We start from the raw sequence: 20527 nt of genomic DNA, 5'->3' as shown, positions 1-20527 counted from the left end.
TCAGATGCTGCTACTGAAGATTTGTTAGAACTGAACACCTGCTTCTGAAGACTCATACAAATAAATGCACATTCCCAAGCAGGCTCTGGAATACTTATGGGGCTAAAGACATCCACCTGCAGCTAAAACAAGTCTGGCCTAGACACAGTGGCCCTTGTGATGTGTTGAGATGCTCAGGTGAGCGTGGGTTACAGCAACTGCTCGCTCCCTGACTGCAATGAACTGGACTCAGTCCTTTTGTCAGAGCAATTTTCATGTTAAAAGCTGCTTTTGATGTGAACTGCAGCCTTACACAGTCCCTGCTCTGACCAATCATCAGTGCCACTCAGAAATGTTTGGGTGGTTTGAAATAAATTTCATCAGAAAAACCACAGGTTTCTGTAAAGGAGTACAACTGTCCTGTATTTTCTGGCATGAAGACTCCCAGAACAACTTCTCCTTTCTCCTGGACAGGATTAATACATGTACTATTGCTGAAGTGGCTGATAGTTATTTTCATTAAATCCAAAACAGAATTTATTTCTGTTCAGAACCAACTCCCACAGCCTCAAATTAATCCAGGAGTTCTCCTTTCCTTTTTTTTTTTTTTTTTTTTGCAGCTCTTCTCCCTATCACATGGTGGAGACTATCCTCTAGATTGTAGAGTACCCTACTTTCAACCCCATTTGGTAAGCCCATGGAGCATCAGAAACCTGAAAGGAACCTGTAAAATATCTCTCACAACCTCCATGACTGATAGCACAAATCAAATCCAGAAACTGAGGAGGAGTGCTACCTGCCTGCACTTACTCTTCAGTGTACTTTGTATTTACATCACTTATATCCAGAGCCTGGCTACAATTTTTATATGGACTTTTTTTTTTTGCATGCTTTGTTGCTTTCACATTGGTCTCTGAGCTGAAAACCCCTTCCTGGCCCTTTTCCTTGCCTGCAATATGGTGATGGTAATTTCTCTTTGAATAAAAACACACCTGGGCCAGCCTATGAAACACTCCTGGGGTGCATTTCATTCCTCTTTCCATCCACTGAAATATTTACACATCAAAGGGAGCCTCCTTATCTAATGGGAGTTTTATGTTCATTAAAGCAACGCACAGTCAGTAACAAGGAGCCATGTCTTGCAGCCTGAGGTGGTCACACTGAGCTCCAGCCCACACTGGCGATGACAAGGGGCCCTTGTCACCAGCTGCTGTCCTCAGAGGGGTACACAGGAGGGGACCCTGCTGGCCAAGGGCTCTGCAGCAATGCACAGCCTAGGAGACTTGCTGTGCCCCTTAAACATTTCCCTGGATCTAGGCTTTCCTCTCTTCCAGATCAGCTGGGCTTTAGGTTTTTAAAGCACCCTGGCACCTTCTGAATCAGAGGCCAAAAGAACCAGCTTCCAGGAAGCTGTAGGTAATGACCAAGCAGTGCTTCATGGGCATCTTTGAAAAGACCAAGGGACCCACACCCTTGCAGTGAGTGCCCATTTCCAGATTCTGTCCTCTGTTCACACTCATCACCTCCTCCACCTCAGAGACAGTAAAATAAACACCTCTCCTGCCCTGCTGCACTGTTATCATCTCCACAGGCAGCTCACACTGCACTTCCTATCAGGGTGACTTACTCCAGATGTCTTTGCATCTGCCTCCCCTGTGGCATGGGGGTACCACTCATCACTCCATGGACACTCTAGTCCCAGTGCATCCTGTGGGTGTGATGATCCCACGCTGTGACTGCTGCAGTGGCCTGGCATTCACGTCCTCCTGCTGGTTAAATCAGGATGGTCCCCTCTGTTCCACGTGCTACAATGGAAACAGGGCTTGAAGCTGCTGCAGAAGTAGGTGGGCATGATCTACAACTCATCAGCCTGGCCAAAAAAATACTCAAGAGGTCTTCCAGCTCATGCCAAGCACCCACTGCACCATCCTACCACCACAGCTACCCCAAAAAGGGCCACAGGGCATCCTGAGCCTGCCCACAGCACGGCCAGCCCTGGCACCAGGAGCATTTCAGGCAGGAGTGCTCTGTGATGTCCATGCCAGACAGGACCCCAGGGTCCATGCCCACCCTTCTGGCTTCTGTTGAACTCTCTGGTGTTTCTCCTTGGAGGGGGATAACACATGAGAGGCCCAAAAGTAAGACGTTCCCATGGACCCACACGGCTCTGGCCAGCCAGCCACAGCCCTCTAACCTCTCATTCCCCTTAGTCTCTCAATTTAGTTCTTGCCTTCCTGACAAGTTCACTCAACACCTTGAGCAATTAGAAGCCAGAAGGCATCAGCTTTGTCTCAAATGATGAGCCAGATTAATCAGCTCCAGTTGCACTGAATTACCCAGACAGGGCTCACAGCAACAACCTCCAATTCACCAGCAAAGCAGCCAGCATCCCGCTTTCACCCAGGATAATCAGCAAGGATGTGAAAGCCAGATGAATGACTAGGTGAGGGTGGGCTGCTGCCTGTCAGGAGCTGGAATATAAGTCAAAGCACTTTGAAATTAAATCCTCACTTTGACAGGGAACTAATGCGGAGATTTTAAAGGAGGTGTAATAAAGTTAGACAGGCATATGTGCAGCCTAGCGCAAGTTCCGTGCTTTGAATAAGTGTGCCCCAGCTACAGGAAAGCAGAGTTGAGAAGACAAAGGGAATTTTGAATAGCTCCAAACCAGCTTGGCAAGATTTTAGAGATGGTAGCAAGAGGTTTTAGTAATGGACCTAAGTAACAACATTGTCAGGAGGAGATTTGGTGCACAGTTGTGGCTGCCTGGGATCTTGGATTTCACACCAAGCAGCCAGCTCACGTTGCTCTTGGCTTTAAATTAAGTCATTTGTACCCATATGGGTAGACAGAGGCACGGTGGATGGAGCAGAGATCGGGATCCCCACCACATCTCTTGGCCTCCGGGTGGGTAAGCCGTGCTGTTAGGAGCTCCTGGGATTTCCCGAGAGTTGACTTTTCCAGAGGTGAATTTAAGCCTTGATATCTGGTCAATCATCACCCTCCATGTGCACATTCTAGAGCCTGCCATCAGCCGCTGCGGCTGGCAGCTCTCCCCGGGGCAGCCCTTGCTGAGATGCCAAGGAGGTTTGCAAATTTGTCCCTGTTCCGGCTCCAAATGCTGTTCTCCTGATAGAACCCCCAGAGAGATACCCCCAGACAGAGCCCGCCCAGACCTCGCTCCTTAGCTGTTAATTTTCAAATGCACTTTGGCATTTACAGCGAATCCTCAGAAACCGGACTCCGGGAAATCACTCCCGGTCAAAGGGGCGCTTGTTGTGCTCGTTGAGGAAGGCAGCCTGGGCGATGCACTCCAGGCAGCGCCGGGACATCTCGGGGCTCTGCTTCTTCACAGGCACCAAGAAATTACCCCCAAAAAACATCACATGCGGAACCCCCCGCCCCTGCCCTCTGCGAGTTCCCCCGTCTCTCCCCGCACCCGCGGAACCCACGCGGAGGTGCCGCTCGGTGGCTGCAGCGGCAGGGCGGCGGCTCTGCCCGACTCCCCGCCGCCGGAGTCCCCGCTGCCCTCCCCGCTGCCCTCTCCGGGGCCCTCCCCGCCGCCGGCCCGCCCCGGGGGTGTCCCCGACAGCGGGGCCCGCCCAGGGAGCGGCGGAGCCGGGGCGGCCCCCGGGGCTGCCTCCGCCCCCGGCCCGCCCCCGGCCCCGCCGCTCCATCCCGGGACGGGCCGGGCGCGCTGACAGTCGGGCTCAGCGGCCGCCGCGGGAGCATCCAGCGGGCAGCGCCCGCCGCTCCTGCCCGCGCCCACCTGCGGCCGCCGCTGCCCTGGGCGCGGGGCGGCGGGGGCGCTGCCGCCGCCCGCTCGGCGCGGTCTCACCCCGCCTGCCCTCCAGGATGAGCCCGGAGTATTCTCTGCGCTCCTTGCTGCTCATCATCCTCGCCACCTTCTCGGCCAACGCCAGCAACTGGCTGTGAGTAGCCGCAGGGCGAGAGGGGGGAACGGGGACGCGCCGCCACTTGTTGGCAGGCGCGGGGGCGCGGAGCAGGTGCGGCGGGGACGGGCGGCCCCGGGGCGCGACCCCCGGTACCGATGCCGCTCGGCCGCGGCGGGCACAGCGCGCCCGCTGCCTGCCGCCGCTGCCGCTCGCCGCCGTGGCCGCGGGGTTCCAGCCCTGACCCGCGGGCAGGTGGGCGGCAGCGGATGCCGCCTGTGCCCCGCCGCGTGTTCCCGCGGTTGATGGCGATGGGGATGGTTAGCTAGCCCCTGTCCCTTTTTTTTTTTTTTTTTTTTTTTGTCGTTAAGTTATTGAATCCGGATCGCACCGGGATCGCGGGTGGAGGTCGGGCCGTGGGGTCGGAGCGGGGCCCGGGTGTTGGCGAGGTGCCGCGGCGGGGACAGCGGTCAGGGGCGGCTTTGGCGGAGCCGGCCGAAGGTGCTGGGCCCGGGGATCTGCAGCCGGCAGGGCTGCCCACGCCCCGGGCCCCGGTCCCGGCAGGAGGACGGGTGTCGGGGGGCTCTTGCACGCCGCAGAGGAGCCCGATGACATCGGGAACCCGCTGAACAAACACTGAAATAATGTGTAAGGTAAACAGGGGCGGAAATCGTTCTGGAAAATTCCTACGTGTTTGCCAAGGCGGTGGGACTACTTTCTGAAGAGGACACCCCCCCTTTCCCCCTCCCCGGGTCAGAGGGGATGGAGCATGACAGCACTTTGCCACCTAACTTTGAACGAAGGCATCGGTTCTTCCTCACCAATCTGCTTCGGTGGGCGATGGTGCTTCCCCTGCTCGCCGTGGTGCCGGCTGCCGGGAACTGATTAGTTCCCGTGCACGCACCCAGCAGACCCGCGCTCCGGCCGGCAGCTTGGGCCGCCTCCATCTCACCTTCACGGATTTCTGTCGGCAGGGACGGCTACAGCACACAGGATAACAGGATAAGGAGTTGCCGGGGTTGGCAGCGTGAATGATCCCTGAGTGTGTGCGCCTTTCCCACCACAGGTGCTCAGGTGGACACACATCCCCCGCGCGAGGAGTTCTCCCTGCCTTTAGATTTTTGACTCGCTGGAGGCTGTGGGTGGTTTTTGGAGGATGCTCCCCAGTGCCTGGGGAAAGTGCCAGGTCAGCAGCACTCTCCGAGTGTCCTGCCTGTGGGAAAAGGTGGCTGCCTGGGATGCGTTAGTGCTTAGTCCTTCTCCCCTCCTCCTTTGCCAGATGGAGCGACTTGCGTGCCACACGTCTCCAGCAACTGGTGGGTGGATCATAGCAGCTATCAAGGTGGTCTTTTAAGCTGTCGTGCTTCTGGTGAAGGTATATTGGGAACTGTGGGAGTGTTTTTTCCTGCAGGAAGAAAAGTCCTGCCGAGGAAGCTGCGTGAGATGATGGCAGATCTGTGGACGGGCAGGGCGCAAAGCGGGGATCTCATGAGTGAGATCAGCGAAGCTGCCCCGCAGGGATGCGCAGAGCTGGGACACCCTTGGGTCCCAGGAGCGGCGAACAGGATTTGGGAGGCGAGGCGGAGGGCTGATGGCCGCACTAGTCAGCGAGGGCTGTGTGCAGCCGTCCGTGCTGGCAGAGCGAGGGTGGGCGCGGGGGGCTCGGCTGCAGAGAGCGGACGGCTCATTCCTGCCAACAGGGGAGGAAAAGCAGATACATTTCAGTGCGTTTCAAAGGAAGGGGGTCAGCTTTTTTTTTTTTTTTTTTTTTTTTTTTTTTTTTTTTTGATGTTTCAAATGTATCATGATAAAAGGATCGTCCCCCGCTCAGTGCTTTTTATTCTTTGCCTTTAGGATTAAGACAATTGCCGTTGTTTATCTTCTCACATCAGAAACAAAGGCTGCCGGAGGCAATAAACAGAGTTAGAAGGATCGCAGGAATTATCAGATATTCGAGGAATGAGTGTGCCTCGTATGTCTTCACGTGTGTGGGCTCGGCATGCTCGGCGTTATCCCAGGGCGCTGCCAGTTTCTGCCCAGCACACGGGACGGCTCCAGCCTCGCCAGGCACATAGCTCTGCACAGAGGTGTGTGCACGGAATGGCAGCGCGGGGTGAAGTTTGCTTTTCCAGAAACCTGCTGGATTAGTGATTAAGCTCAGTTGTGAGCGTTTTGTTGGTTTTTTTTTTTTTTTTTCCTCTCCCCCTAAAGCTCTAAAGCTTCTTTCGACCTGTACAGACTCGCATTCCCCCAGCGCTTTGGAGAGGTGCCGCTTGCAGTGCTTGAGCTGAGGGTTTCTGTAAGCCTGGCTTGGTGGGGAAAGCTCCTTGGGGCCAGGCAGTGGTGTCTGATGAGCTGCCCCATCCAGTGTAAAAAGGAGATGATGTGAGGATCTCTCAAAGGGATCACTCTGCTACAGTGGCTGGGAGGGATTTGCCGGATCTTTTCATTAAACAAACCGAGCTACCTTTCTCCCCGGTTAGGAAGCAAACCTCAGGTGTTTTTTCTCAGTGTCGTGAGGTTGGCGAGTTGCTGCTTGGCTTGTTGCCTATCCAAAAAGCCTCTGTTCTCCAAAGCTGAAGAGATGCTCTGTTCCCACTTCTTGTGAAAGCCTCAGGTTTGCTCTTCCCTCTGCCTTGGGAGGCTCAGACCTGCCTCCTCCCTCTTCGGGCAGAGGTTTGTAAATTAAATAAAGGGCTGTAGATAGAGCCTTTTACATCTTGTTGGCCGTCCACAGGAAGGTCCCTCTGGTTTCTGCTTTATCTCTGAAGGAGTCCAGAGCCATGCTTTATCCAGGGGGAAGCAGATGAGTTACTTTTCAAAGCAACTTGTACTTCACAGGCTCTTGAACCCACATGTGCAGTGATGTGGTTGAATTTGGAAGCAAGGCCTCTTCTGCTCCAAACCCATCCTGATGCTGAGGGTGTTTCACAGAGACTTCTAGCCACACAAGCATCATTCCACAGCTGGCACAGGAGTGCCAGGCTCTGGTTTCAGTCCAGTTGTTTAGTTAGTTAGTCATTCATTTATTTACCTATTTTGGAGAGAAGAAAGTCCGCATGAAGAAGTGAACTAGAAAATGTGCAAAGTGGGTTGTGGATGTAAGCATCCACTAAATGCATGAGGCACTGGGGCCCACAACCTTGCTCTCTGGCTGTTCAGAGGGTTTGAATGATGAGAGAAGAGAAACAGAAACCATCAAATACAACAGGGTAGGGTCCTTTAGGGATGAGACCCCTGGTTATCAAACTATCTGGGAATCATTACAGCCTCTCTCCATTTTCTTGCAGCTAAAACTGTCTCTGGAGGAGGCTCTCCATATGGACATGCTTGGTCTGAGGTGTGGTTATGCCATTTTAGAGCAGGGTGTACCACCAGCCGCTCTGTCTACCCGTTCTTTACAGGGATTTAAAATTTCCGTCTGGGCTTGGGGTTGGCTTAAAGGGCCGGGAGCACAGATGGGCTTTTAAAACCTTAAAAAACAAAATTAATTTGAATGCTCTGGGAAAGCTTGAAGACATTGTGAGGGTCCAAACAAGCCTGGCTAAGCAGCTGTTCTCTAACCACTTTTGAGGGCTGGGGAGGAAGGGATAAAAGGAGTTTGGATTTCCTCGGCCTCGTTTCATCTGAACATCACATGGTGCTTTGCAAACAGGGGGCCCAATTCTCTGTGCCCATCTCTGCCAGCTTAGGAATGGGGATGTTGCAAGAGCAGCCAGAACATTCATTTTGTTTGGGTCATTATGCAATGCAAAGGATTTGAGAGGCAGCATGCCTCAAGTCCTGCATTTGCATCCTTCTGGCTTTAAACCAGGCTTTTTTTTTTGTCAGCTGAGTCTCCAGAGCTTTGATAGTGGGGAGAGATCACTTCACCTGGAGCCAGGCATAGTTTAATCTTGTACAAGATGCTTTGCATCATTGCAATGCTCCCCTCTTCCACTTGGTGAGGAAGCCATGCAGCATTTTCTTGCCACAGCACAGATTTGGCAGGTGCAGCTGGCTCTAACACAGAGCTGTTCCCCTCTCCATGCTCCTGGTCTTTGCTGTGAGGACAGTGCCAGGAAGTTTCCCCAGTCACATCTGTTCCAGCAGCCAGGGTGGCAGATTGCACCATTGGGATTTGATGAGCAATTTCCTTACTTGGAGGAGTACTGTGGGTTGGACGAGTGGCTCTCCACTTCTGGGATGCTCAGGGCTCCTTTGCATTGTTCTGAGGATCCTGTAAGATCCACAAGGTTGGTGCATGAACCCATGGAACCTGTTCCCAAGGCTGTGAGGCGGGAAATTGAAACTGCTGGAAATATATTTTAATTTTTACTTATTAGTAGGTCTTGCCACTTCTGACAATACCGGCTCATTTTAGCTCAGCGTTGGAAATGGAGACTGGTTGTGGGTTGCACCCAATGGTCCTGGCACTGGACTTCCAAACAAGTTTGGCTTGTCTCAGAGCAGTGGTCCTGTCTGGCAGACACCCTTCAGGGCTGTGTTTGCCGGGGTGTAGGAGGGCCTCATGCTCTCTAGCTCCTCAGTGGTGATGGGCATTTTTGTCCTTTCCTAAGAAAGCCTCAAGTAAAATTACATCCCCGTCATTCACAGCAGAACCTAACTCTTGGGAGGATGGACAGGAGGGAGATAAAACCACCCTGCACACCAGGCTGTGGAGAACTAGATAAGCTCCAAATATGAGCAACAGCAAGAGGCAGGTTTATTTTTTGCAATGGCTTGATGTGACTCCATGAATCAGAACTGGACTTTTGCAAAAAGTTGAAGCAAACAAGTGTTTATATTACTGTGCTCAGAGCTACTGTCTGCTTGATTAATTCATCCTTGTAGAGGTAGAGAAATGCATTACAGCCACTTTCTTAAAATGTTGAAATTGCTGAGCAATCCTGGAGGTTAACAGTTTCTAGGAGATTCTTCTGTATTTCCTTACAAGTGCAGTGACACTGGCTCTTACAATAGTTGGTGATTTTTTTTCTTAAAGCTTGAAAGCCTCATGAATCCACAAAACCTGCAGTCATCCATGGCTGCTTGAATGGTAGACTGTGCTCTGGATACTCCATGCAGGTAACCCCTGCCTTGCCCACCCAGGGGTGTGTGTCCCTGACACCTGTGGGTGACCCCTGGCAGCATCCTCCAGGCTCTCAGAGCTGCTGCCATGGGCTGTTGCACTTCACAGCCAGGAAGCTGCCTTGCAGGATCTGCCTGGCTCAGCAGAACTGGAGCCAGTATTGTGCTTTCATGGAATTACTTGGGGAAAAGTAATTGAGTCTCTTGGCCAATGGAGAGTGGCCTGGGGTCTGTTGAAAGTTGGGTGAGATCAGACTAATCCTTTAGAAGGCTTTTTTTTTTTTTTGCCACGTATTTGCAAATTCTGATCAAAACTTAAAACTCATCAGATTTTCTTCAACCAAGTCTAGCCTGAAGCAGTGCAGGAGCTGGCCTGCACTTGCCTCCTCTTGCAACAAGGTCTAGGTGTTGTACCTGAATCCAGGAGTAGCTTCTATTGGTTTATAAAGGAAAGTAAAGGAAATTTCCCACACATTCAAAGCAGACTTCCAAACCCAATGCTGTTCAGGCTTTTCTCAGCTTCCATCCTGCTCTTCCCTATTACAAAGTGGAGATTTTTGCCCCCACCTGCTCAGAAAACAAAAAAGCAGCAGTGGCTTAGGACCAGCTGTTGGCCATCTCAGTGTCCCCAAAGACTTGGGGAGGCAAGTCACCACCAGTGGCTGGGGCATGGGTGTTTGCTGGGTGCACATGGTGCTGGATGCAGGGTCCAAGGGATGGGACTTTAGTCCATGGTCCAAGGACTGGAAGTGTAGGCTCACCCTTGAGCTGAGGGATGGAGGTGCAGGCACAGCACTGCCTCCTCCTCTTTTGGCAGCTGTTAATTGGAGATGAAGAGTAGGTGTGAAGAGCAGGTTTCAGCCAAGAGATGGTGCCCTAGCTGTGACAGGAAGGACTGAGGCAGACAGCTGTATTTCTTCCAAGGAAAAGACAGCAGACAGGTTCTGAGATGATGATTTGTAAATCCTAGTTTTCACTTAGAAAGTCAGGATGTCAAATCCCAGGAGGGGGATGCGTGGTCCCTGGGAGGGCCAAGTGTGCTACAGAGCCAGCAGCTGGACAAGGGCAGCCTTGCAGGTCTCACAAATCCTGACAGGAGCATGCCCAAGCTGGCAGGCTTGAGGAACCATGGATGTGGTGGGCCCTACCAGCCTGGTGCTGTTGGCACAGGGAGACTGGCACTAACCCCAGTGAGAAAAACCTTGAGAGCTCTCTGGCCTGCATGGAGCATCACCTGCCAGACTGAGACACTTTGCTGTGGCTTCACTCACTCTGCTTGGTAGGAGAAAGCAACAAGGCAAAGATAAAAACACTTCTCCACATCTGCAGGACAGCTCAATGCAAGGAGCCATAACACTGCTCAGTGCCTCTCCCTGTGTGGATCTCTTTGTGGAGACAGATAGGTGTATGCAGGGATGCATGGGGTTTTTCCATGGATTTTTCATATTATAAACAAGCCTTTAGTTCTTCCCCAGTAGAAATTCGCCTGCATGAGCGGTCACAACCCTTAGGACAATCCCAAGTCACTGCTGACTGTCCCTGCAGCCTCAGGAGGCACAGGGATGTGCTTGCTGATCCCTCCACAGGCAGGGGGGTGTTTGCTGCCTCTCAGACAGGAGCAGAGCTGAATCATCTTCACAGTTTAAGGCCTTTTGTGGCCTTGGCCACTCAACCTTGTGGGAAGGCTGAGCATTTGCTGAGCAGGGTGAAGCTTCTGAGCCTGATTTCAGAACATCTATTGAGTGGTTTATCAGGGATGCCACTGGCCTGGGTCTGAAAGTTCTCATCTTCAGGAAAATATGCCCAAAATGAGACAATACAAAGAGTTCACACTTGAAACTCATTTTTTGGAAAAAAAGAAACACCAGAGATCTCTGCTTTCCCCAAGGTATCTTCTCTTACCCACCTCAATTGAGTATTTTCCAATGACTGAAATTTCCACATCTTTCCATGCCAGGGAATTTTCTCCCCTCTCCTCTAACTCTATCTGCTAGATGCTGTGTGTCTTTCAATGTCTCCTTGTCATTTCACCAATTATTCTTCCTCATGAAAGTATTATCATAATTTTTATTTAAGCAGGGCTTTCTGACATCCCCCATCTTTCCAAAGCTCCCCGGATTTGAGATTTACTTATTTGCCATCCTGCAGAGTGCATCAGCTGCAGTTGCTTAAATTATGGGACTTCAATCCTGATCTCAATACTTCAGATAGGAAAAAAGGAAGGGCTTTCTGTCAGCTTTCCCCTAAATCAATGATACTTAAGAGGGAGTCTGTTCTGCAAGTGACTTGCCTGGATTTAAAGACAGGAGAAAAGAAATACACAAGGCCATGATGAAGCAAGAAGACAGAACTTTAAAAACATAGTGTGGGCAGCAGCTCTCCTCTTGAAACATTCTTTGCCCAGTCTTGGAAAAAAAAGAAAATACACCATTGTTTGGGTTTGTTTTCCACAAGCAGGGCTGTTTTGAGGTTGCATGTGAGACTTAAATTATAATCTAGAGCTCTGCATAGCAATCGAGATGTGACGTCACGATGGAGATCTGCGTTGAGACTTTGCAGAGGGCAGGAGCTGTTTGTTGCATTCCTCTGCTGTGCCTGTCTGCCTCTCTGTGCAGGTAGAGAAAGGCTTTGGCTGTGGATTCTACCACTTTAGCCCAGGGAAACAAAGTCTGGAGCAAAGTTCTTGTTAAGGACCAGGCAAAGCGCTGGAGCCAGGTTTCCATGGGGACCGTGGGATGCTGCAGATGGGTTTGGTTCCTGACAGCCCTGGTGCTCCACAGCCCTGAGAAACAGGAGATGGAGGCATCTCTGAGTGCTGATGAGGGCAGAGCATGTTTCCCAGCTCTTACCTCGCTCTTCATCTGCCCCAGAGAGGGGAAGGAGATAAGATGTTCCTACCTGAACATGGTATGATGAGATGCCACGTGAGAGCCTCAAAGCTGTGGTCCTTCAGCAAAGGTCCTTCCTGAAATGCTTGCCTCAACCTCTGGATCCTGAACCAGGGATCAGGATGGGAGCTTCCTCTCTCATTGAAAACCATGTCTTTTGGAAAGCAGTGATGCTTCTCCTGGACCAGTAACAAACTGGTAGCACAGTGGGGCCACAGTATTTTAGGCACAGTTGTGTCCATCTCCACAGAGGGGCTGGCAAATACAGACTGAGGAGGGGTGATAGGACACAGGACCTGTCAAGGGGGAGAGAGGCCAGAGCACTGTTCTGGATAGTTTCATCTTATTTGTCTGCCTTGCAAAACAAATTACCAGACCTGTTCTTGGAGAGCTGTACCTATCTTTGAAGCATCCTTGGCCTTTGTTTTATCATCCCAAACAGCATTAAATGTGAGTTGGGAAGGCACCTTATCAGGTGCATCTCCTTGGAAAAGCTTGAAAGGCTCTTGTCACACTTTCCTTTATGCATGCTTTGAATTTATTACTCCACGTTGCCCAGACATCTCAAACTGGGAAATACATTAGAATAGGAGATGATACCCCATCCTGAGCAGAGCTGATAATAATGTGGGTGCCACATCTGTGTCACAGAACTCTCCTGCCAGTGTGTCTGCACTCAAAGCAGGCACTTACTCATCTGTAGGACCAGTGTCACAGCTTTGAGGGAGCTGCTTGCCTGGCTTGATAAATGCTGCTGGAGCTGCTGGCAGAGGGGGAAGCCAAATCAGCACAAGGGGTTGGTACTGGAGGAAGATTCTGATTTTGTTGGTTCAAAGCTGATGAGTAACCCACATTGTCTTCAGCTGAATCTTACCACTCTGCTGTGTGTCACCTTCCCCATGCCCAGACTGGAATGATGGCTGGGCCTGGGATGAGACAGCTGTTACAGGCACTCTGTGTGTGCTCAGCATTCAACATCCTCAGAGCTCCCAGAGGTGGTTTGGTGCCTTCACCACAGATCAGCCAAGTGCAGCAAGATCTGAGAACAGCAGTTGTTGCATTCTATGTCTGGGACTGCAGGGCAGGGCTGGGGACACCCATTGTGTGATGTGGGGGGCAGCAGAAAGGTGACAGTCCTGAGTTTGGTCACAGTGAGTTTTTCAAGCCACCCGTGTGCATCAGGCCCTGCCTTCTGCTAACAGGGAGGAGCAGGAAGCCTTGGGCAAAGCTGATTTGCTGGTATAAAGGCTCTAACAGCACTTGGCTCTGAAAGCCCAGCAGCCTGCTGCTTCCCGCTGTCGGAGAAGCATTGCCTCCGTGATCACACACAGAGAAAACTGAATACTTTTGACATTTCGCCATGCAGACTCCCCACAGACACCATGAGCCAAAACAGCTTTCTCCCTGGCTCCCACGGCCCCCCCCAGTTGTGAGCATGAAACCAAGCTGGTGAATAATTCTGCTGATGCACAGAAGAGAAAATCCTGTTCTCTCCTCCTGGGGCAGACTGGCAGGGTTAATGGGAGGAAGAGGCTGTGACAACTTGATTTTGTGGCTGAAGTCAGCAGATCTGGCTCCTGGGACACATGGGAACAGGCAGGGAGCAGGAGCCACTTTTGCACAGTCACTTCTCGGAGACAAGCAGGGCTTCAAAAGAAAAATCCTTAGCAGGATGTTGCAACTTGGGAGAGGGAGTTAAAAAAAACATGCAAACAAAAAACCCACAAGGTCTGCAGGGCTGGGAAATGAGAGTCAAGGAATGAAGTTTCCAAAAAGCTCAGTACTTGTGTCTCTCGGTGCAGACAAGGTGGCAGCATGAGAAAATGCTGGCAGTTCCCAAGGATGTTAAAGCTCGGTGTGGTTATTGGATGGGTGTAAGTGTGAGTTACACCTGTCCCATGCAGGGGACCCTCCATGTCCACAGCAGCTCAGGGCTCCGAGATGGCTGTGCCATCTGAAGTGGCCACCAGCAGCCACAGGAAGGAGGGAGTCTCATATACACACCAACACAGTCACTAATAGTTGTAGAGGATATTGGATTATCACAAAGCCTTGTTGGAAAATCTGACTGGGTCTATCTTAAGCTCCTTCTGTGATCCAGAGGTTGGGGCAGGAGGATAGAACTGGGAAATAGGCTAGTGTGGACACCATGCCCACAACACAACAAGGAGTGGGAGGTTGAGTTACTGGGATGTGCAGCAGAGACCATCATGCCCATGCACTGGACAAGGAAATGCTGAGAGCTTTTGAGATGCTTGCTCCCTCATTCCCCTAATAGTGACACCCAAGAGCAGTTCTGTGACCCTTTCTGCAGAGGATTACACCATGGAAAGCAGAACACATGGTCCTCTTCACACAGGGCCAGTCTTTTCCAGATCAGCAAAGACCTCATGGCCTTATTCACAAGCTGGGCTGGTGGAGGATGTGTCCAGCCTGTGCAGTTTTGCCCTGGCAGGCTCCTGATGCTGGTTCCCTGCTTCAAACCCTGCTTTGAATCCCAAGTGACAGGAAACCTGGCAGCTCCCAGAGGCCATCCCTGCCTGCTGGGGTCTGGGGCAGCTAAAAGCAGCCTCCAGGAGGGAAGTGGTTTGGAGGGCAGTATTTGCCGGTGATGAGCACACAGCCACGCTGTGGGAGCACTGTGGCAGATGGAGCTGGCAGCCAAGTCCTGCCCTGCTTGTTTTGGCTGACTTCAGAGACCTCTGGCTTTTCCTAGTAGCACTTGGATATGCCGATGCTCAGGAGACCTGACCAGGCACATTCAGACAGCGCTGAAAATATCTTCCTTGCAGGCAACAGAGGCAAAGGGGAGCCGACAGCTGGACTCCCCAAGAGACAGGGACTAGGCTGCAGAGGGACGGTTGTTTTGCTTGGGCTTGTTCTCTGTCAGCCAAAAATGCATCCTGCACAGCTACTGTTGTGGTACATTTAAAGGTGACCCCAGATGGGCAGCAGGTCTCAGCTATGGAGGGGACAAAGAGGTTCAGTCTTGTTGCTTTCTGCAAGGCTGAAGGTGGGTCCCTGCAGAATATGGGCTCCCCCAGTCCTTCCCTCCTAACCCGTCGTGCTGGTGTCATGGCAGGTACCTGGCCAAGCTGTCCTCAGTGGGGAGCATCTCCGAGGAGGAGACCTGTGAGAAGCTGAAGGGGTTGATCCAGCGCCAGGTGCAGATGTGCAAGAGGAACCTGGAGGTGATGGACTCGGTGCGGCGCGGAGCCCAGCTGGCCATTGAGGAGTGCCAGTACCAGTTCCGCAACCGCCGCTGGAACTGCTCCACTCTGGACACCCTGCCTGTCTTCGGCAAGGTGGTGACACAAGGTGAGCTGCAAGGACGTGTGTCTGGGCTGCTGCTGCTGGGGGAATGGCTATAAAAGCAGTTTGCTGGGCTGCAGGTGGGATTTTGCCTGCTTGCCCCTGAATTGGTGGCTGAGGAGGGTCAGGAAGGGCCCATCCAGTGTTGGATCTTGGGGCAGATGGGTCCCTGTGCACTTCAGCAGGGCTCTGTTCACTGTGTTGGGTACAGCATATCCAGACTCCTGCTGCTCCTCAGCTCACCTGATCCTTCTTCACACCTACTGATAAGGTCATGCCAAGTTTGAACAAAGGTCCTAAAGTCACCCTGTGATCTCATCTCTTCCCCACCAAACCCAGGAGCTCTGCTCCATAAAGCCATGGGTGCATTTACTCAGTCTCTTTCTGGGCAGTGCTGAAGTGGTGGCTGCTGCCAGGCTGGCATGTGGCCACTCTTGAGCAGAGCATCAGTGGGGGCACCGTCAGGAGGACGGGTCGGTGCCACCTGGCATGGGAAGAACATGTGGCAGCATCATCACCCACCACCAGCCTTCAAGGCTGGGTATGGCCAGGGCAGCCCCCAGCCCCTTGGATCCCAGCTGCACCCTGACTTGCCAGAAGCACAGGACTGTAATCAAACCAGAGCACTGGAGTGAGGATAAGTGGGGAAAACCCCTCTGCAACCCCTTAACATCACTGAGGCATCCCTTTCCTCCCCTCAGGTGCTATCTCTGAGGCACTATCTCACCTCCCACCCCAGGACCCCTAAACCAAAGCATCCCCCTTGCTCCTTATTTGAGTTTCCTTCCCTCAATGCAGGGGTGAAGATCTCTTCTTGTGAAGGTTCAGGGACTGGAAATACCAGAAATACCAGAAACTAAAAGTCGTCTCTTTTTAGGCAGCCACAGCACAAACCGACCAACATGATCCTACTATTAACCTCGATTAACTTGGAGGCGGTTCAGTCCCCACACTGGCTGGGTCCTCCCCAGCCACTGCCAGCTGGGCCACCAAAGTCTTGGATGCGACCACCAAAGTAGCTGCCCTCTATCTGACCGGCAAGCTCAGTGATGCCTGCTCACAAGCCATCCCCCCTCTGCACCAAGCATGGGACCACCCCAAATACCAGCCCTCCTTGCTCAGAAATGGAGGGTTTGTGTCCTCAACCAGCCTCGAAGGATAGTGGGGATTTGTGTTTTGCTAAAGCTGATCCCTGCCCCTGCTACTCCGTGTGTTCGCACCCAGGGATGCGCCCAACTTCCCAAACAAGCTTTTCTCAACCATGTGGCACCACATAGGTAGACACAAGAGCTGAGACTGCACTGCACCCTGGACACCAGTGGGGTTGTGTGAAACGCTTTGGCAGCAGAACAGAGTTTTGCAGGATAGTTTGGGAGGCATTGTGAGCTACAGGACCCTGCAAAAGAGGATGGCAAGGATCTGCAGCTGCAGGGAATGTTCCTGGATGTGGAAAGCAGACAGCTATTTTGGATGCAGGACAGATTTCATGGCAGAGGTGCTCTGCAAGCACAAGGCAAGACAGTCTTCCATATAAGCTCTGGAGAGCTCTGCCCACATTGGCAGTGCAGCCTCTCTCCTGTTGCCAGGTTTTATCATTCACCTGCCATTCATGGTTTTAATGTTGTGGGGCAGTTCCCAGTTTCTTCACTATTGCAAGAATGGGCCCTCACTTCTGCAAAACATTTCCCAGCACCCAGGGGTCCCTGATGAGTCAGGTTCAGGCTTGGCACTAAGCAAACAGCATCCCTGGGGGTGGGGACAGTGAGGGTCCTGCATGTGCTGTCTCATCTTAGGAGGAAGAGACAGAGCAAAGGGTTCAGCCTGATAGCTGTGTACAGGATGTTTTGCTGAGAGTTGTCTTTCAGACCAGCTTTTCAGGGGAGTTTATGTGCCACACCGGTGTTAACAGGGGAGAGGAGAAGAGACACGTGTGGCAATCCACCAAGGGCCTTTGGCCACCAAGCTGCATTTCCTCCAGAATTCCCACTTGTGCTGCCTCAGACTTTCTGCCACCTTTCCAGCTGGAGTCCTAGAAACTTAGAATTTGGGGATTTGGTGTGTAGTAATATGTATGAGTGAAGATGGAGGATTTTGGGTGCTGTGTTTTTCCTTCTTCACCTTCTTCACCTTCTTCTTCCTTCTTCTTCATGGGTTGAGGTGGTTTTCTGTAATTGGGTGAAAAAGGTCCGCATTGCAGGCCTTGGATGGTCATTATTGGGTCAAAACCATAAATAATATGGGTGTCTCTTCATTATTAGGGGATTATAGCTTAAATAACCTTGGAAAGAGTTAGAAGCACTCCATTTTACTAGCTTGTAAGTTGGAGCTCACGGTACATGAGTCTGTACATAAATAATGTATAATAAACAACCGAGTCCGATCTCGATCCTACATTTCCCGTGTATTATTCATCCTGTCCGTGGCAGAGAAGAAGAGAAACCAAACCCAGCACACTTTCCCACGGTGGTTTGTGCCCTTGCAGGGACGAGGGAGGCAGCGTTCGTCTATGCCATCTCCTCGGCAGGGGTGGCCTTCGCCGTGACCCGCGCCTGCAGCAGCGGCGAGCTGGACAAGTGCGGGTGTGACCGCACGGTGCAGGGGGGCAGCCCGCAGGGTGAGTGTCTGAACTGGGGCCAGCTGCAGCTGCCTGGGGAGGCAAAGTAGCCAAAATACCTGCAATTCAAACCCGCTCTCTGGAGCCATTCAGAAAGGAGGGAAAAGTTTAAAGAAATAAAACTCTGGTTAGTCCACGTGACTGCCTCAAAAAGGCACCTGGGTGCATCACTCACAGGACAGAAAGCATCTTGTCCATGTGTTCCCCCGGGCCACACTCCTTAGCTTCCCCTGCTCCCATGTGGTGCAGACTAGTAGGCAACAGGACAGAGAGGGGGGGAGGCCAGCTGGATTTTAGGAGGAGTGCATCACCCGTAGGACAGAAAGCGTCTTGTCCATGTGTTCCCCAAGGCCACACTCCCTAGCTTCCCCTGTTCCCATGTGGTGCAGATCAGTAGGCAACAAGACAGAGCGGGGGGAGGCCAACTGGATTTTAGGAAGAGCAGGGCTGGAGAGTGCAAGCACTACAGGGTGGCAGTACCTGTCTCATCTGTGCTCTCTGCCTCAGGCTTCCAGTGGTCGGGCTGCTCCGATAACATCGCCTACGGTGTGGCCTTCTCGCAGTCCTTCATCGACATCCGTGAGAGGAGCAAAGGGGCCTCTTCCAACAGAGCGTTAATGAACCTCCACAACAACGAGGCAGGGAGGAAGGTAATGGCAAGGAGCAGACCTAGGCAGTTGGCACAGCTCTGGGGCATCCTAGCTAGGCTCTGCAGCCACGGCTTGAGCCATTTGGGCTTCTTTTAACCCCATACCCAGCCAGCAGTGTTTTCTGCACAGCCCTCCCAGGCCCCATCCATTGCATCCTCCCTGCTGTGTCCACACCACGCTGACTGTCCTGTCCCTGTGTCTGTCCCTGCAGGCGATCCTGAACAACATGCGGGTGGAGTGTAAGTGCCACGGAGTGTCAGGCTCGTGCGAGTTCAAGACGTGCTGGAAAGCCATGCCCCCCTTCCGCAAAGTGGGCAACGTCCTGAAGGAGAAATTCGATGGTGCCACAGAGGTCGAGCAGAGCGAGATTGGATCCACCAAAGTGCTGGTGCCCAAAAACTCCCAGTTCAAGCCACACACAGACGAGGACCTCGTTTACCTGGACTCCAGTCCCGACTTCTGTGACCACGACCTCAAGAACGGGGTGCTGGGCACCAGTGGGCGGCAGTGCAACAAGACCTCCAAGGCCATCGACGGCTGCGAGCTGATGTGCTGCGGCCGCGGCTTTCACACGGACGAAGTGGAGGTTGTGGAAAGGTGCAGCTGCAAATTCCACTGGTGCTGCTCCGTCAAGTGCAAACCCTGCCATCGGGTGGTGGAGATCCACACGTGCCGGTGATGCACGGGGGAGAGCACCGACCTGTACCCTCTTAAACTGACCCTGCTGCTCCCTTGCCCCACAGCCAGGACTGAGGAAGTGACCCAGATGCTGCAGGGAGAGCACAGCTCTTTACAGAGACAGAACCACAGAGAAAAACAGATTTTAAAGAAAAAAATATTTAAAGTTTAAAAAAACCTGCTCATTGTTGGCTTTTTTTTAATTTTGTTTTGTTGTCTGCTTTGCTGTATTTATTGCTGAAGCCAGAGCCCATTGGTGTCCTGTGCCAGCAGACACGTTTGCTTTCTGGCTGTCTGGAGACATGTGTGATGCCAGCTCCCATCAGATGGGCTCCTGCTGCTTTTGGTGCTGCAGACAAGAAGTATTTAAGGCAAGGGTAGTGCAGCATTTGAAATCTTCTGTTGCAGTCATTTTTGTTTGTTTAAAGGCACTTGCTGAGCATCTTGGAGCACCACTGTCCTGGCTAAGCCTCAGGAAGAGAAGGAGCACAGCCAGGAGCATGGCAGGGGACAGGCAGGTGGTGACAGGGTGGCACTGTCCTCAAGAGTTAAGCTCTACGTGGAGCCCAGCCAAGGTGATCAGTTTATGAGGGCAGTGTGAGACCCTCCTGCACCTCCTTGTTGTGGGATGCTCGAATGGCTCCTGAGCAATGGATGGATTTTGGAGCAGCTCCAGTGACTGCTCTGATTTACAGAAGCTCCTCAGTGGCTGCCTAGGGCTGTTGGAGGACACAATGGTCCCACCATGCTCCCTTTCCCCCATCTCTTCTCCAGTTCCTGGTTCCACTGGAGACAGTGAAGGGCAGTGATACCTGCAATCCACTGACTCTTAATGGAGCTGGGAGCTGATGGGAGAAAAACCAAGTTGATTTCTTCACCTCTGTCCCATAATTGCCCCCCACCTCACATACATCCCACAACAGATCTCCTCTGTCTCCTCCCTGTGCCTGTTCTCCTCACTCAGGAAGGCACTGGGGAATAGTCCCTATCCTGCTGAATGCTGAGGAAAGCATAAAGTGAAGCAATTGTTGGGGGTGGAGGAATGCTGGTGCTCTGCCACTATCTCTGTCTCACCTTTAGGAAGGCACAAGAGAAGGACTCAGCCAGAGGGATGTTGCCATGTGTGCCCTGGTCACAGAGATTTAGTGCATCAGGGCCCCAGCTGTCCTGTCCCACTCCCTGGCACCCTGCCATGAGGGTAAGGTGCTGTCCTGCCTGTGCTGACTTCCCTCTGCCTAGGACTGGGTTAGTGCAGAGTCCTTGCTGTTGGGCTGCAGTATGAAATATTTGGAGAACTAATAAGCAGAGGGGCACTGCAAGGGAAGGTGGAAAGTGAATCAGTTCCTCTCTCCCTCACCCACTGGTCTATGAGTCAAGAAATAAAAGGGAAGCAGAAAAAACCCTCAAAATGGTACCTCAAGACAACAGGTGAGGAGTCAGCAT

General features: G+C 52.3%; 1 protein-coding gene across 2 annotated transcripts; it reads left to right on the top strand.

Annotated features, from left to right (window-relative positions):
* Positions 1 to 3793: 3793 nt before the first annotated feature.
* On the top strand, positions 3794 to 19709 carry WNT4 (Wnt family member 4). Of its 2 annotated transcripts, none has more exons than XM_066334373.1 (5): positions 3794 to 3911; positions 14913 to 15148; positions 17625 to 17756; positions 18264 to 18406; positions 18618 to 19709. In XM_066334373.1, exons 1-5 carry the CDS (start codon positions 3835 to 3837, stop codon positions 19083 to 19085), a joined length of 1056 nt encoding a protein of 351 aa, XP_066190470.1. In that variant the 5' UTR covers positions 3794 to 3834; the 3' UTR covers positions 19086 to 19709. The 2 variants fall into 2 exon arrangements, with proteins under 2 accessions (XP_066190470.1, XP_066190469.1); XM_066334372.1 differs by lacking the exon at positions 3794 to 3911 and adding an exon at positions 5339 to 5959.
* Positions 19710 to 20527: the final 818 nt, after the last annotated feature.

The sequence above is a fragment of the Sylvia atricapilla genome, chromosome 22, assembly GCF_009819655.1.
Source record: "Sylvia atricapilla isolate bSylAtr1 chromosome 22, bSylAtr1.pri, whole genome shotgun sequence".
NCBI lineage: Eukaryota > Metazoa > Chordata > Aves > Passeriformes > Sylviidae > Sylvia > Sylvia atricapilla.
The sequence above is the reverse complement of the archived record's forward strand: the minus strand, read 5'-3'. Positions and strand labels throughout refer to the sequence as shown.

Coding starts and splice junctions, on each gene's coding strand:
- WNT4 (XM_066334372.1), top strand. CDS start 5,832: ATGAGTGTGCCTCGTATGTCTTCACGTGTGTGGGCTCGGCATGCTCGG. Junction 5,960..14,912: donor GCACATAGCTCTGCACAGAG/GTGTGTGCACGG, acceptor GTGTCATGGCAG/GTACCTGGCCAAGCTGTCCT. Junction 18,407..18,617: donor ACAACGAGGCAGGGAGGAAG/GTAATGGCAAGG, acceptor CTGTCCCTGCAG/GCGATCCTGAACAACATGCG.